This window comes from Telopea speciosissima, chromosome 8 (assembly GCF_018873765.1).
Source record: "Telopea speciosissima isolate NSW1024214 ecotype Mountain lineage chromosome 8, Tspe_v1, whole genome shotgun sequence".
Taxonomy (NCBI): Eukaryota; Viridiplantae; Streptophyta; class Magnoliopsida; order Proteales; family Proteaceae; genus Telopea; species Telopea speciosissima.
In genome coordinates this window covers 48,979,879-48,995,962 of record NC_057923.1, presented here as the reverse complement: position 1 = coordinate 48,995,962, position 16,084 = coordinate 48,979,879, and the positions used below count along the sequence as shown (strand labels likewise).

At 35.3% G+C, this 16,084-nt stretch overlaps 1 protein-coding gene across 4 annotated transcripts; it reads right to left on the bottom strand.

The window, feature by feature from the left end:
• Positions 1-245: 245 nt before the first annotated feature.
• LOC122671922 (high mobility group B protein 1-like) lies at positions 246-15,815 on the bottom strand. 4 transcript variants are annotated; one of them, XM_043869410.1, is made up of 8 exons: positions 3,092-3,241; positions 2,362-2,445; positions 2,089-2,217; positions 1,927-1,984; positions 1,773-1,817; positions 1,177-1,257; positions 1,013-1,093; positions 246-478 (listed from the first exon to the last, which is right to left on the bottom strand). In XM_043869410.1, the coding sequence occupies exons 2-8, from the start codon at positions 2,427-2,429 to the stop codon at positions 446-448; spliced, it is 495 nt and encodes a 164-aa protein (XP_043725345.1). In that variant the 5' UTR covers positions 2,430-2,445; positions 3,092-3,241; the 3' UTR covers positions 246-445. The 4 variants fall into 4 exon arrangements, with proteins under 4 accessions (XP_043725345.1, XP_043725347.1, XP_043725346.1 ...); XM_043869412.1 differs by having other exon boundaries at positions 246-475; XM_043869411.1 differs by having other exon boundaries at positions 2,362-2,451; positions 3,092-3,237.
• Positions 15,816-16,084: the final 269 nt, after the last annotated feature.

The following is a 16,084-nucleotide window of genomic DNA, read 5'->3' as shown; positions in this document are numbered from 1 at the left end:
AGGAAAAAGCCTACTCCTAAATAAGAAAAGAGAATGAATATAAGGCTATGTCTCTGTCAAGACTGGGACACTAAGAAGTAATAGAACTGAATGGAGATAACAATCCTACGAAATCCAGTTAGTTCAAAATACTTGCACAAGAAAATAAATGATATTCTTCAACTGTAGTGGCTAATTATATAAGCCTATGATTTCACAGTTTTCATAGGAAAAGAAAAATTAAGATGCTGGAACAGGCTAAGGTGTGCTGCAAGTATGCTATATTACCAAGTCAATATGCCAAATAAATACAACAGTAAGCTAATATGGAACATGGCAGTGGCAGAAGCTGCATTTTTTCCTTTGGAAATGATAATCACATAGAACCTACGGGTATGATCATACAAAATCCAGAATCAAAGCCCTGGATCAGTCCTAATGTGTAAGCACTGCTACCATGCCAATTTCAATCGTCATCTTCATCATCCTCGTCCTCCTCCTGCAGATACCAAACAATTTATGTTAGCATTTGACCATAAAAAAGAATTGAGAATGTCAGATTCAGTTGAAATGTTACAAACAAAGGCATAATATTTGTCAATTATCTACCGATATTTTTCATAAGCACAGTAGATTTATGCCTGTCAGGATGCAGGAATAGAGCAAATATAGATTAGATTTTATTCAGGAAGACAGAAAGGGATACATCCAGTGAAGATATTTATCACAAGAAATGCACCATGGAGAGCATAAATGGCTAGACAAAGTTTACAAATTCCTTATGGGACTATAAATTTTGGTGTCATCACATCCATTGATCATAGGATAAAAAGAAATATTTATGCCAAATGCACTATGACATGAGATCCCTTGGAAAGGTACAAATTTGAATACTAATAAGACCAGGAATTTAGGATGAAAAATCATGGGTTATGACATTAGAGATACGAAGCAGGGCCATATGCATTTTTTTTCCCAGCTGGGTTAGGAGGTTCCATTTTGAAAATTTCTCAACATACGAAGCAAAACTTACCTCCGCACTATCTTCATCATCATCATGCACTTCAGATCTTGACCTGTCAGACTCCTCATCACCATCATCAGCCATACTTTCCTGTAAGTGAAACAGGGATAAGTCAGCAATCCATCCAAGAAGCTTTAACTTAACCACACAGAAAGCCATTGCAATTTATTAACCTGTTTCTTGTTGTAGGCTGACATAAGCTTTTCATACTCTGTCTTCCTTTTTGCAGCTTTGGCTTCATATGGAGCTTTCTCCTATATCAAAAACAAGCACACAACCACAGAGTATTCAGTTAGTTTTATACAGTGAATCACTCTCTACAATTAGAAAATTGATACTAAAATTTCAATCTATCACTTGTCTTCATTAATTATCTATGCCAATACCACCGCTGATAGTTTTCAACTTGCCACATGTTACAGTGTGTTCATCTTTATTTATAATAATATCATCCGTTTTCAGTAATATTTTCATGCCCCCCTACAAAATGATACCGATCTACTTATCCAGTGTCTGATGAGACCAGCAGGTTGGCATTGGCTTGGCCAAACCACTATGAAATCCGAAATAACCAAACAAGCTCTTCAACAGACTTGGGTTGGTGCATAGCAAATCAAGTTACAGTCCACATCAATAAATTTTGCAGCAAACCTTTACAAACATAGTTCAATGAAGCTTTTATAAGTCAAGTTTGATCAATTTCCTGACATCTTCCATTATAATATTTGAATATGGTCTGCCTACTCTGTATGAAAGGTTCAACACTTACAGCTTCAGTCAGTGACTTCCACTTCTCTCCACCAGCTTTCCCAACCTTTAACACAACATTCAGCAACCAAATCAATCATGCAATCCAGTTCAATAGCTTATTCAACTAAACACAACAATGAAAAGCAAGGAGTTAATGCTTGCTAACTGCTTACAGCTGAGACAGCCTTCACATTAGGATGATCTTGCTTGTAAGTCTTTCGGAACTCTTCTCTGTACAATATACAACACAAGAATCAAAGAGAAGCTTTAACATAATGAAACACTGAACACACACAACTTCTAACATACCAACCAACAAACATATATTTCCTTACAGAAAGACAAAGAAAGCACTGGCAGGCCTCTTTGGTTTGTTAGGGTCTTTCTTGGCGGCTTTCACCTTCTTTACCTGTCTCTTGCTACCCTTGTCTGGCTTAACGGCAGCCTTCCTCTTTCCAACCCTTCTGTAATTAAGAAATATCCAGGCAAACTAATAATTTTTAACCCAATCTGTAAAACCATATTTGAATTTTGAACAGAAGAATGAATACTAGAAGCACTCATGACTTAATAATGAAAGCTCATCAAATAAACATGAACTTATTAACCTGTCATCAACAGGCTTCAATGTTTCCTTCGTTTCTTTCGCAGCCCCCTTCCCTTTGCCAGCCTTCATTGTTAGGAAGGGATCCCTGAAATGATACAAGTCAAAAACCATACACTAAATCTCTCCTCTTAAACCCACAACTCAGAACATGAAGATTACAAGATCACTATGGAACAAATAACAAGTTTAGCAGAAGCTACTGCTAAAAGATGAAAAGCCACGATCGGTCAGACCTACAGAGTCATTAATCCAAAACAAGGAATGATTTGTAACAAAGTAGACGAGTTAAAAAAACAGGAAATCATCCACGAGAATTTGCTAAAGAACCCCAGAAGAATAAATTAAACTGGGGGAAGAAAAAAAACACAAAAACGAAGACAATTTTAACCAAAATTAGAAATGGGTAGAAAAAAGGCTGAAGGAATCTTAACACATAATTTACAGTAAAGCATAACAAAAGAAAACACCAAACCGCATGGAACGAGAAAGGGGGAAAAAGGCAGAAAAATTTTAAGAAATTCGCAGCACAGAGTTCCCAAGAAAAAAAAAAAGATTTTTGGAGGGTATGAGACCACGATCAAGTTAAAAACCGATGCAAACCGAACTGTATCAGTGCTTAATGATCCGCGGAAAAAAGCCAACAAAAACAGAGGAAATTCAGCAAAAACAAGATCAATCGATCCAAAAAGAACAGATAAATTCAAGCAGGAAACAAAGAAATCAAAGCAAACCTGTGAAAAAGGGAAGCTAAAGACAATCTCCTGCTTCGAAAGACCAGAACGATAGGGCCAAGTAAAGCAATCGATCACAGATAACGCAGAGAAGAACAGAGACACCAAAGAGAGAAAGCGAGAAAGAGAGAGAATGTGAGTACGTTCGAGACGGACTCCATTGGATTTTTTTTTAAGGGTGACCGGACCAACTGGTAAGCTCTGATGTTATTGCTGCCACGCAACAACGATGTTATTACCGGATGTCACCGGTTATAGCCAGTCACTGTCACTCACTGGTCCTTCCGACTTTAATTTAAGGCATCACTCTCTGGGTGTGCCCTGACAAAGAGATATTTGTTGGGGCTTCAGAAAGCTAACACGTGGCAACATTTGGGACCAGGTGACGTTGACTAGGTTGGCGCTATCTTATAAACCCGGCCCAGCCCGGCCCCTAACACATATAAGCTTCGTTTGGCTTATTTTCTATATTCCAATCGGAGTGGCTGGAGACTTGAAAGACTTTTTTTTTTCTTTCTTTTTCATCTAATCCCACACACAACTATAACAGGCTTAGGATTACCCTTATTTGCCTGATGTCATGGTCATGGTCATAGCATGGGCGTCATGGCATCATGGTCACAGTCCGTAGGAACCGCTCCAACTTTTTAGGGGTTTTTTTTTGTTTTTTTTTTAATTTAATTTAGAAACATCCACACATAGGGGCACACAAAATGACTGTTGCATCCCTGGTGATTTCCATCTTTTCAAGAGAGTGGGTGCGGCAGTCATTACACATACCCCTGTGTCTAGATTTGGTGGTATTCTTTCTCCATTTAATTTAATATAGAAATTAGATGACTGGATTCAACTTCTCATGTCAACATGGATGGAATATTTGCCCAATGATAAGTTTTGTAGAACCTAAATTTCAATGAGTTTACCCAAGTTCCACTCCCTTTTGAGTCAAGTTTGACTCCAAGAGGAATCATCATTTGCCAAAATGAAAGTGAGGAGATGCTTAAAACACAAATTTAGGAAATGTTAAGTTTTTCTGCACCCGCCATTAACGCTATGATTAAACCCTGGGTTCATCGTGATTAACTCCAACTCCTTATTGTTCATGATCTGAAACACTCTTCAATCTAATCAAAGACTCAAATGGGGTGGATGAAGAAAACCATAAACGGAGAGAAATTTGTCCAATTTAGAATGTTAAGAATGAATTGAAAAAGAAGTAGTATATGGTGGGTCATTAATTGATTGAAGTAAGACTTCAAATTTGTTATGTCACTAATACATGATATCATTTTGCTACAAGGTGATGATCAAGATTATTCGCCTACATGAAATACCATATTACAAAAAATTGAGGCATAACCAAATGAAAAAACGCTTTCTTTAGTTATACACCTCTATTATTTCTTTTTTGGTTATGCTAGGAAGCCAAGAAAGAAAAAAAAAGATAAAAAAAAACATATTAAAACAAGAATCATGATAGCACGATAATTGATTTATATATCTATCTCTCTTTAAATTCAAAAACTTTTGCATTTTTCTTTTTTTTTTTTTTCTTTAGTTTTTAAACATAACCTAAAATAATAAAAAAATAGACAAAGACCTTGCAGCAAACTGTTGTCTTGGTAATACAACTTTCAATTTGACTCACATGGTAAATAATGATGTGGCAATTTTCAATCATATGGCTAGATAGGGCCCACACTAGATCAGTCACATGTAAAATTTGATGATCAAACTCAATCATATGATCCATTTTTGTTAAGACTATTTCTATTTTTTTCTCTTGATGTGTAACCTATGTATTATCAACAATAGTCTCTCTTTAGATCTTATCTTTGATTCTTTTAGTCATTTTATCACCTTATTTTTCTCTTGTATAGAATTCGAATTAGACTAAAATTTTAAAATTTATGAGTATATGATGGAGGTGAGAGCAGGGGGACTACCTATGCACCAAATTTGGGTACTATGTGGAATTCAATTCGTGATTCTGGCTTACCTGGACCACCTACTCATAACATAATTTATCATTTAATGAATTTAATATCAAAATTATATGGTATATCATTGTCAAGATCAATTTCATAAGATATCCGTATCATCGTTTAATCTTTTGAGATCCCTAGGTAAGAGAATGAAGCTAAAATTTTCTCTAATTGAAAAGCTAGGATTTTATCCATCAAAATTTTCAAGTTTATAATATATGAACTTTTCGATGCAAAGACAAGATATCTTCTTCAATGGTAGTAGGCAATCTTCACTATTTAAATGAATGAACAACTCTATTTGGTTAAATAAAAGTGTGATAACATTAAAAATAGAAGGAAAAAAAAAAAACAAAATTAAAGGGATGACATCATGAATTCTACCTTCTTTTCTAAATGATGAGGTATGAGATACATTGAAGTTGGATTTGTGTTGAACGGATTTTTCACCATTCTCTTGTATTTTAGTGGCATAAGTAATCAAGTTGCATAAATTTCTAGATTTCAATTTTTAGATTTGAGATTTCCTTGCAACTTTATATATAATTAATCTTAAATCCTTTACAGTTTTATCCATGCTTATCAACAATATCTTAGTAAGAAGATATAGTTGTAACCTTTTTTATCTAAAGGGACAATGAAACTTCTATTGGTTTATTTAAAACTTGAGACTTTTTTTTAAGGGTTAATGATGTTCTCTGTGCCGCAGTGTAGTTTGCGCCCAGACACATGGGTCTGCCATTCAGGGGGGCAGGATAGTCATTTCGCCCACCCCCATGTGTCTAGGCGTAACTTGCGCCCCCAGCACAGAGAACATTTGGCCTTTTTTGAATTTCTCATTGTCATATTCCCAAAAGTACTCTATGTCAAGGGTAAAATAGGGTTTTCAAAAATAATTGAAAGTGAGTCATCATTATGTCATTATAAAAAATGTCATTGTCTAGCACATATTTGGAATACATTTGTGAAATGATAAGATTTATCCTCATTAGAAGAAAAAAATGTGTTAAACTAAAAGGGAAAAAAAAATAAGATTACAAATTATTTGACACCTTAAGAGGTGTTAATAAGAAAATCCCTTATTTAAAACATAGAACAAAATCTTGGTAAGTGGCATAGTAGTAATTTTTTTCAAAACAAAAACAAATGGTATATTAATAATGGGAGAAGGATCTATACATTGTCTGCATACATTAGTATCTCCCACACCAAGCCAAAAAATGCACAAGAGCGGAGTGCCTAAAGATTTTTATACAAGGGACCTACATGGTTAAAGAGGAGAGAGAGACTGAAAGGGCATATATTATCGATAGTATATGTGTACATCATTTTCTCATTAATTACGCAATTTTAAAAGATTCATCACGGATATGTTTGAATACCTTCAAAAAATTTAGACTATGTTGGGAATATTTAAGAAATAAATTCATAATTCGAATATTAAAATGTCTAATGGTAACAAAAGGATATAATTGTAATCCTTTTAACAAAAAATGTAATTGATATTGTATATAACATAGAATCTATCACAATATATCAATAATAAGTTAGTATATTGTTTGAGTTAAAATAATACCGCAAGCGTACGGGTCAATCGTAGCTACGGGTCGAACACGAGGAGATATACGCCACTCTATTTAATTAACTTAAAAGTAATACAAAGTGAACCAAATTAAAGTGTTGAATTAAACTAATTAAACTAATGAAAATTAATGCATCCTAACTCATAAGCATCTAACAAAATTAAAGGATTAAATTGGCGTCCTAACACATGAGCATCTAACCTATCAAACTAAAGCGAATTGAAAGGAATAACAAAAACGCAACCACGCTTCATAATCACATAAAAAGAAACAAGAGAATAAAAGTGCATCCACATACCACAACCATATAAAAAAAATAAAAGAAATAGAGGGAGAAGAAGAAGAAGATAGAGAGAGATGGAGGACAGGGAGAATGAGATTAAGGGTTTAGAGAATGAGATACCTTGATGTGCTTGAATATTTGAATAAACTCACCATGGCTTCCTCTTCTAAATCTCCATGTCTTGTCATCAACATAGGAACTTAGACTAGAAAGCTTTAAACTAAAACTATTACAACCATTAAACTAGACTTATGAAATTAAAACTAAGAACTTGAAATCAAAACTAAGAACTTAAGCCAAAAATAGAAAAAAAAGAGAAAATTTCACTAAGTGAATGAAATAAAAATTACACTAAAAAACTGAATTAAAATTGAACTAGAAACTAACTAAAAACTGAACTAAAAAACTACTAACTCCTTACAACCCAGAGGGTAAGGGGTATTTATAAGAGGAAGAGAGGAGAAGAGAGAAGAGGGAAGTGTAGGAGAAATATTCCCTAAAAAAAGAGAATATTCTCTTCTCCTTCCTCTTTTACAATGCCTTGAATCATAAGAAAAAAGAAAAAAATAGAAAGAAAGAAGAGAAAATTGCTTACATAGACCTTCTATTTCTAGAAAAGTAAACTTCCAATTCTAACAAGTGCTTCCTTTTCTTTGTAGATATCTTCTCCAAACAATAAAATCAAAGCATCTTTGATTTTTCAACTTTCCATAGGTGAGAGAATATCTTGAGAAGTTGGAGGAGAGAGAGAGAGTAAGGGTGATGACTAGGATTCCTTCAAGAATAAATAAAATACCCATTCTGTCCTTCAGAAAACGTGGAGCATGGGGTGCTTATATAGGCCTCACCACTGTGTTCCTTACGAAAAATCACCCAAAATAGACCCAAATTTCGTCCAATTTGGAGTTCGGGAGCCCAAGATATCTCAAGTTGAAGTTGGACTGTCCAGAGCCCTCCAAATGGAATCTTTCGGGTATAGGAAATATAACTTCTGGTTATTGCGTTAAGGCCCCTAGAATCCGAACTTTCGCTTCACTTTATCTCCGACCGACTGTCAATAATTGCAAATAAACCCCTACATACCATTTTCACGCTTCGTTACGAAAACGGCCGTAACTTCTTCGTTTCAACTCGGAATCAAGTGCCGTTTAAACCGTTACGAAGCTGACTCGATGTGCTACACATCCAAGCCATTAACACCTTTAAACAGCTTAAAAACATTTCTTTAGCATCATCTCTTCCATTTTCTCAAGAATTCACCTAAAACCTGAAAAGCACAAGAAAACACCGAGTAACTCTGTCCAATGTGGTAAAATGTATGATTTATGCCCTAAGATTTCACACATAAATGTGCTCATCATATATTAAATACAAAATGAGATAACATCCATTTTTTAAATTATGAACTGACGATTACCTGCATGATTTGTTAGGAGATCTAGCTTTCAAGACCATTTTGGGTAAATGTGCTATTCCCCCAAAGGATAATTTTGTAAATATTTTTAGTCATTAATATATTCCTTTCTTTATCATAAAAAAAATGAGATAGCATCAATTCCTAAGCCAATATGTAATTATGAATGTAAATGGATAATCGAAAATCTGAATCCAATCCGTGCATCTGTATCCGTTTAGGGACATCTGTATTCGTTTAGAGATATCTAGAAGAAAAAAATCCTAATACTCTGATAAAAATCCTTCCGAAAAAAAAATTTGAATACTTAATAATAAAAAATTAAGTAAATAATGATCTTGAGGATTTTTGAAGATTCAAAAAGTTCTAGAATATGAGGAAAAAAGAATCATGATCGTAGATATGTGGATTGAGAGTGAATTGCATCCACTAGGGGGAGGAAGGTCCTGGTTACACAAGGCAGAGATATAAACGGATGGTAGAAAATCTGAACTCGATCCGCATCCAAATCCATTTAGAGGTATTCAACTAGGGAATATCAAGATCCGATCCGTATCCAAGCCGAATCCGATCCGTTTGCTTCCCTATATGTAATGGATTCAAGGAGATTCATATGTCTTGACCCATGTTTGGATTAACTGAATGGCAAATCAGAGCTACTCATGTCCACAAATGATATGGGTGACCAAGATTATAACAAAAAACTTTGTTCATTTTTTTTATGGGAAAATAAAACTATATATTAATAAGATGGCAAATTTTTACGAAGTATATAAATAAGAGGAGTTTTTGAGAGATGAGTTTTATGGGCCCAAAAACTTAGACTGGTTAGCAATAGATCATTCTGAAGAGGACGATAAAAGATATCTCTGGTTCTATCAAATATCTGCAAAAAATAAGTTAGAACTTTCAAGGGCAAAGGAGATTGAGATGGAGTTGGAAGACGTCCAGGCAACAATTTGTGGGAGCTCCAAACTTTTTTCACCTTCAGCCCTATCTTCTCAGTGAAATTTAGCCCTTGAACGATCCCAAAAAGTTTCGACTCCAGGTAACGGTGACTGTTAATTGACCTTGCAGTGATCAAAATGAATTTATCATCTAACAAAATGCAAGAATTTTGTTAATTATATAATTTACAAAGAGATTGGTAATCATATCCCCCGCTCTAGCTACCATGGTTTGCTTATTTTGGAGAAAAAAATACCAATCAAGTAAACCATATGGCTCTCAGTGAGAGAAAAAGAAATCTAGAGGATCTAACAACAAAACCTTCAAGTATATTAAAACACCTTCTTAATTCTCCTCATCCAACTTTCTCCATTCCCTCGACCTATTGTCCCCATGTCCCTTGGAAGGCTTCAAAATACTACAAAAATACGGATCTCAACCCTTCACATCCAACATTTTGAACATTAACTGTAAGTGTACGTTCTAAGGGTCTCCAAAGTAGAGATATGTGGAAAGCTATATATGTTTAGCAATAAATGAAAATGGAGGAGCAGCAGCAGCAAGGATCTGAACAACCATCTCCACCCTTCTGAAGATAGAGATTTAGCTGTCTTCAACAATTAACTTTACCAAGAGTACTTTTAAATGGTGTAGTGATGATAACCTTTTGTTTCTGTTAACAGATTTAGCTTATAAGGCAATGTTAGGTAAATGTGAAATCCATCAAAAGGACAATATTGTTAATATTCCTCTTTCTTAATATATCTATTTCTTTTTCATCAAAAAAAAATATAGGATATTTTAATACAAGCCATTCATGAATTTCAAACTTTCTTTGAAGTAGTTTTATTAATTTTCTCTAATTAACCTCTTCAAAGGATATTTTGGTAATTAAAAATTATAAAGGTAGGTTTCTCTTTTGTCCCAAAATGTCCATCTCATCATTGTCCTGAAGAGAGTGACAAATAATTGTTTTTTTTTTTTTTTTTTTTTTTTTTTTTGGGGGTAAGAAAGGAATTTATTGAATAAAAAAGCCATGTGAACAACCTATACCTTCAGACAAACAAAGGTCATGAAGCCACAAATGGAACACGGCCAATCTTGTCTTTCTTTATTTCTTGATCGCTGGTTGCTTGTCCACACAATTACTCTACCAAAAAACCTAAAGCAAATTTATGTAATTGTTTGAGGAGAGGGTTTCTTACACTGTCCGTGGAAAGTAATCTATACATTATCGCTAATTAATGATTTGAAAAATATCTCAATCCATGTGGATCCCATATTTTCAAAATAAATAAGGGTTTTTGATATATTCCCCCCCCCCCCCTCAAAATGCCCATTTGTACAAATGCACCTTTACAATTTTACAATTTTCACGTGTCCCCCCTACTTTAAAAACATTGTAACACTTTAGTCCAATCTATTGGTTTGGGATGTTAGGTGTTAGTTTCAGGGAATCTAATGACCAAAATGCCTTTGTGACAAAAACCCATCAAAATTAAAGAGTAAAGTGATCAAATTGCCGTCGTCTTTCTCAAATTGTTTAGGGTTTTAAAGTGAAATTTTTTTCTCCATTGTAGCTGCAAGTATCCCTACTCCAAGATCAAGACACTGCTACAACCTTAGTGCCCATCATCTCATGAAAGTTCTCATACTCTTTTTTTTTGGCAAAAAGTTCTCATACTCTCAGTAATGACATATTAGCAATGACAATGAAGGTGGGCATCACAGAAAGAACAATAAAAAGAGTGTCAGATCCAAAGGAAATTAACAAAAAGAACATATATAGCTCATTTCAGATACAGTAAAAGAAGAAAAAGATGGATAAACCATGTCAAGAATCAGAAACGGCATGTGGGTTTTCTGCAGATTGTTCGGTTTGTTTCATTCCTTTAGTAAGTTCGCGTATTTATTATTGTATCCAATCATATAATTTAAATTCTTGACTCTTATCGTATTCTGTATTCTATGGGGTAGTTTAATTTCGTACACGATTTTTAAAAATAGATGTATTAATCGTCATATTAATTGCCGTATTAATTACTATATTTATATATTTTAATTTAATTAAATAAAATAAAAAACTTAAATCTAAACTTAAATGCCGTATTAATTGTTGTATCAATATATATTTATGTATTAATTGTCGTATTAAATCCCATATTAATTGGTTCAATTTAATTAATATTAGATGTAGAGATTCAAAAGAATGAGAAATGATTTCAAATTGAAAAGCCATATTGGTTTTAAGTGTTTATGAATGCATGATTAGAATTTAGCTGGCAAAAAATCAGTTTTCTCTTTGATATTTACTAGGATAAACCTATATTTTTGCTCCCGTGCTATTTCAGAGTAACTGTATTACGACATGTATTAAACACGTACCAATTAATTGTCGTACGCATTTTATTATATCGGATTTTTTAAAACGAACTATTGTCGTGTGGGCCAATTAATTGTTATACGTATCCGTTCTCATATTATTGTTTTACCCGAACTTACTAACTATGGTTTCGATTGGGCTTGCAGTAGGAACAGTCTCCGGAACTGTTAGTATTGAGCGGTGGTGGTCACGTTGGAAGAGGATCGATCCTTTCGTTGATGCAAGAAGTGCATTTGGTCTCTTCCCAACCTTTGAAATCGTATTGGCCATGCCCATGATTCTTCTTCTAGAACAGATACACCCAATCATCCCAGCAACGACGCCCAAGATGGTGATCAAAGCCAGGACAGCAATAACAGGGCCTATTGATCCATGGCTCGAGTGGGTACTGTAAGTCTCCTGATTTGTAGTCATCGAATGCGTTTGTTGCTGCTGAGATCCTATTGGCATTGACATTTTCACTAGAAACAAACCCAGAAAACCAGATTACTTCTTCTTCTTCTTGACAGTGCAAGAGTGAGGGAGAAGAAGAAACACATGAGAAAGTTGAGATTTGTTTTTTACTAGGTTTGCATTTTGGCGCCTGAGGATGTAGGAGAGGGCAAAGTGTAACCCTACTCCAGAATTGCAATGTTTCAACGACGGGGCTTACTCCATTGATTTTAGGGTTCATCTTTGGGGTTTGATTTTTAGTTTCAAACTCTAAACGATTTGGAGAAAATGAGGGTCATTTTATCATTTTATTCTTCAATTTTGATAGGTTTTTGTCACAAAGACATTTTGGTCATTAGATTTCTTGAAACTAACGTCTAACGTCCTAGATTAACGGATTGAACTAAAATATTACAATGTTTTGAAAATAGGGGGCACATGAAAATTGTAAATTTCTAAAGGTGCACTTGTACATATGGGTATTTTGAGAGGGGCATTTGATAAAAAACCAATAAATAAAGATATTTATAAAAACAGTACATGTTTGGGACTCTCACTTTTTATAAAGATATTTTCCATTTGATTGTTTTCGTTAGAAGAGAAGGTCAAGAGAGAATCTCATCATCCAATCTGATGTGATCTTATAATTGGATTCTATTAAAATAAATTTTACCATTAAATGATTCAATTATAATTTCAAAATTGAGACCATTTAATTAAACAATTTAACAGAAATTGAGCCGTTTAACACCCGATACGTATTATTAGCAAGATATATCCTTGAAACCACCTCTGAATTCTGATAAAAAAAAATTAAAAATTAAGAAACCCACCTCTGAATCAACTAACTTGGTGGAGCTGAGGCCAATAGATGATAAACTTTGGGCATCAAAGCTTAGCAAATCAGCTCGGCTTCCATAAATAATGGATCCTTTGATTCGTCAGTGAAGTGATTGCCAAGATTATTTGACCCTTTCAAATAATTTAATGTTCACCATATCTGGTGGGACCCAATTACCCAACAACCTAGATTTTATCATTTCAATATTCCATCTCAAAGAAATTGAAACCAGAACTTTGATGAACCGCACGCTGGATGATATCATTTCAGTATTCCATCTCAAGAAATTGAAACCAGAACGGCAGAGGGACAACTATATGTTTTTCGTTTTTGTTGAGGGAAACATTACTTTGAGACAACTAGCGATTTAACATAAACGATTATGAAAACAACAAAAACGTCACGCCCAAAAGAACCATCCAAAAGTCGAAGTATCATCAAATATTTACTCAGGATGAAGGTAAAGCCACGCCCTACCTAAAGTACTCTCAATCTCGGCCAGCTCCACCTTGCCCCGCCTAATTTTGTTTGCCCAATCAGGAGAAGAAGGAAACATTTCGTGCAAAACAACTCCACTCTGATAAGCTTCACTATAGGCCTCTGACATCACAATGGAGTTGGTTGTTTTCGTCGTTTCAATGACCCTTCTTTTCTCTGTTAAACTTCGTATCTCTTCGTCCAAGACGGCCAGCTGTGCATCGTATGAAATCTCGGCCTCACAACATTCATCAATAACTGATCGGAACTTCTTCACATTCTCTGAAAGTTGTTTCTCTCGGTCAATGGCTTTTGTGGCCTGGTCTAGAATCTCAACACTACTAGGAAGTTTATCGGTCATCAACGATACCACCTCTTTCAACTTAACGAGACGAGTTTTGAAGTCCGAAGGAATGTCGGGACACGCCTCAATCGTTCCAAGGGTTGTCTGCAAGTCAGTCAATTTTTTTTGCTTTATGAGCTCTTGAGCTGACATACCCTCGACCGAATGCAAAAACTCCAAAGCCTTTTCTGTAGTAGCAGAGTTTGACTTCAAAAAAGGTAGAGGGAACTTAGGCGTAGGGACCTTTGCTGTTAAGTCGTCCAAGAGAGCCATTATCTCGTTCAGAGTAGGAGTCGACTAAAAAGAAGGGGATACCAGCATAGTGGTTAGGAATTGATTTCCAACTATGACCAAAGAGAAAAGCAAAGGCCCAGAGTGCTCACCCTCGAAGGTTGGTTGACTTCTTTATCACCAAAGGAACCATTACTGGAGATGGGATCCCTTGGTGACAAATCTCTAGTGAGTGGCATAGGGTCTTTATGTGTTCCCGACGACGGGGCTCTCGCGAGTACACTGGCCGACGTCTCATCATGCCCATGAGAGAGTGCCAAATCACCAAGAACTTGGAACCTTGATGGAACTGTTGCATCAAAATTGGGTTATTAAAGGCGCAAGGTAGATTGTGTGAAAGAGTATTAGCTTAAAAGATTACCTGGTTTCTCTTCCTGTGCAACATTCTCAAGACGAAGAGAAACTTGACGGGGGAGACTTGGAGACGATGTCGTGGCCTGATCAAGGGTCATGACATGAGATATACAAGGCAGGACCATATACATTTTTTTCCCATCTGGGTTGGGAGTTACCAATTTGAAATTTTCTCAACTATATACGAGGCAAAACTTACCTCTGCACTATCTTCCTCATCATCTTGCACTTCAGATCTTGACCTGTCAGACTCCTCCTCCTCCTCCTCATCATCTTCTGACATACTTTCCTGTAAATGAAACAGAGATAAGTGAGCAAGCCATCCCAGAAGCTTTAACTTAACCACACAAAAAGCCATTGCAATTTATTAACCTGTTTCTTGTTGTAGGCTGACATAAGCTTATTATACTCTGTCATCCTGATTGCAGCGTTGGTTACATATGGAGCTTTCTCCTATAACAAAAACAAGCACACAGCCACAGAGTATTCAGTTAGTTTTGTACAGTGAATCACTCTCTGCAATTAGAATTTATACTAAAATTTCAATCTATCAATTGTCTTCATTAATTATCTATGCCAATACCAACACTGATAGTTTTCAACTTGCCACATGTTACAGTGTATCCATCTTTATCTATAATGTCATCATCCGTTCAGTAATTTTTTCATGGCCCCCTACAAAATGATACCGATCTACTTATCCATTGTCCAATGAGACCAGCAGGTTGGCATTGGCTTGGCCAAACCACTATGAGATCCAAAATCACCGAACAAGCTTTTCAAAAGACTTGAGTTGGTGCATAGCAAATCAAGTTACAGTCCACATCAATAAATTTTGCAGCAAACCTTTACAAACAGAATTCATTGAAGCATTTATAAGTCAAGGTTGATCAACTTTTGAGGGCCCAACATCTTCCATTATTTTCAATATATTTGAATATGTTCTGCCTACTCTGTGTGAAAGATTAAACACTTACAGCTTCAGTCAGTGATTTCCACTTATCTCCGCCAGCTTTCCCAATCTTTAACATAACATTCAGCAACCACATCAATTATGCTATCCAGTTCAATAACTTATTCAACTAAACACAACAATGAAAAGCAAGGAGATAATGCTGGCTAACTGCTTACAACTGAGATAGACTTATTATTAGGATGAAGTTTCTGGAAAGTCTTTCGGTACTCTTCTCTGTACAATATACAACACAAGAATCAAAGAGAAGCTTCGACATAATGAAACACTGAACACATAGAACTTCTAACATACCAACCAACAAACATATATTTCCTTACAAAAAGACAAAGAAAGCACTTGCAGGCCTCTTTGGTTTGTTAGGGTCATTCTTGGGAGCTTTCTTCTTCTTTACCTGTCTCTTCTTAACCATTTCTGGCTTAATGTCAGCCTTCCTCTTGCCAACCCTTCTGTAATTAAGAAATATCCAGGCAAACTAATAACACTTTTAATCCAATCTTTAAAACCATGTTTGAACAGAACAATGAATACTAGAAGCTCTCATGACTTAATAATGAAAGCTCATCAAATAAACATGAACTTATTAACCTGTCACCAAAAGGCTTCAACGTTTCCTTCGTTTCTTTAGCTACCCCCTTCCCTTTGTCAGTCTTCATTGTTAGGAAGGGATCCCTGAAATGATACAA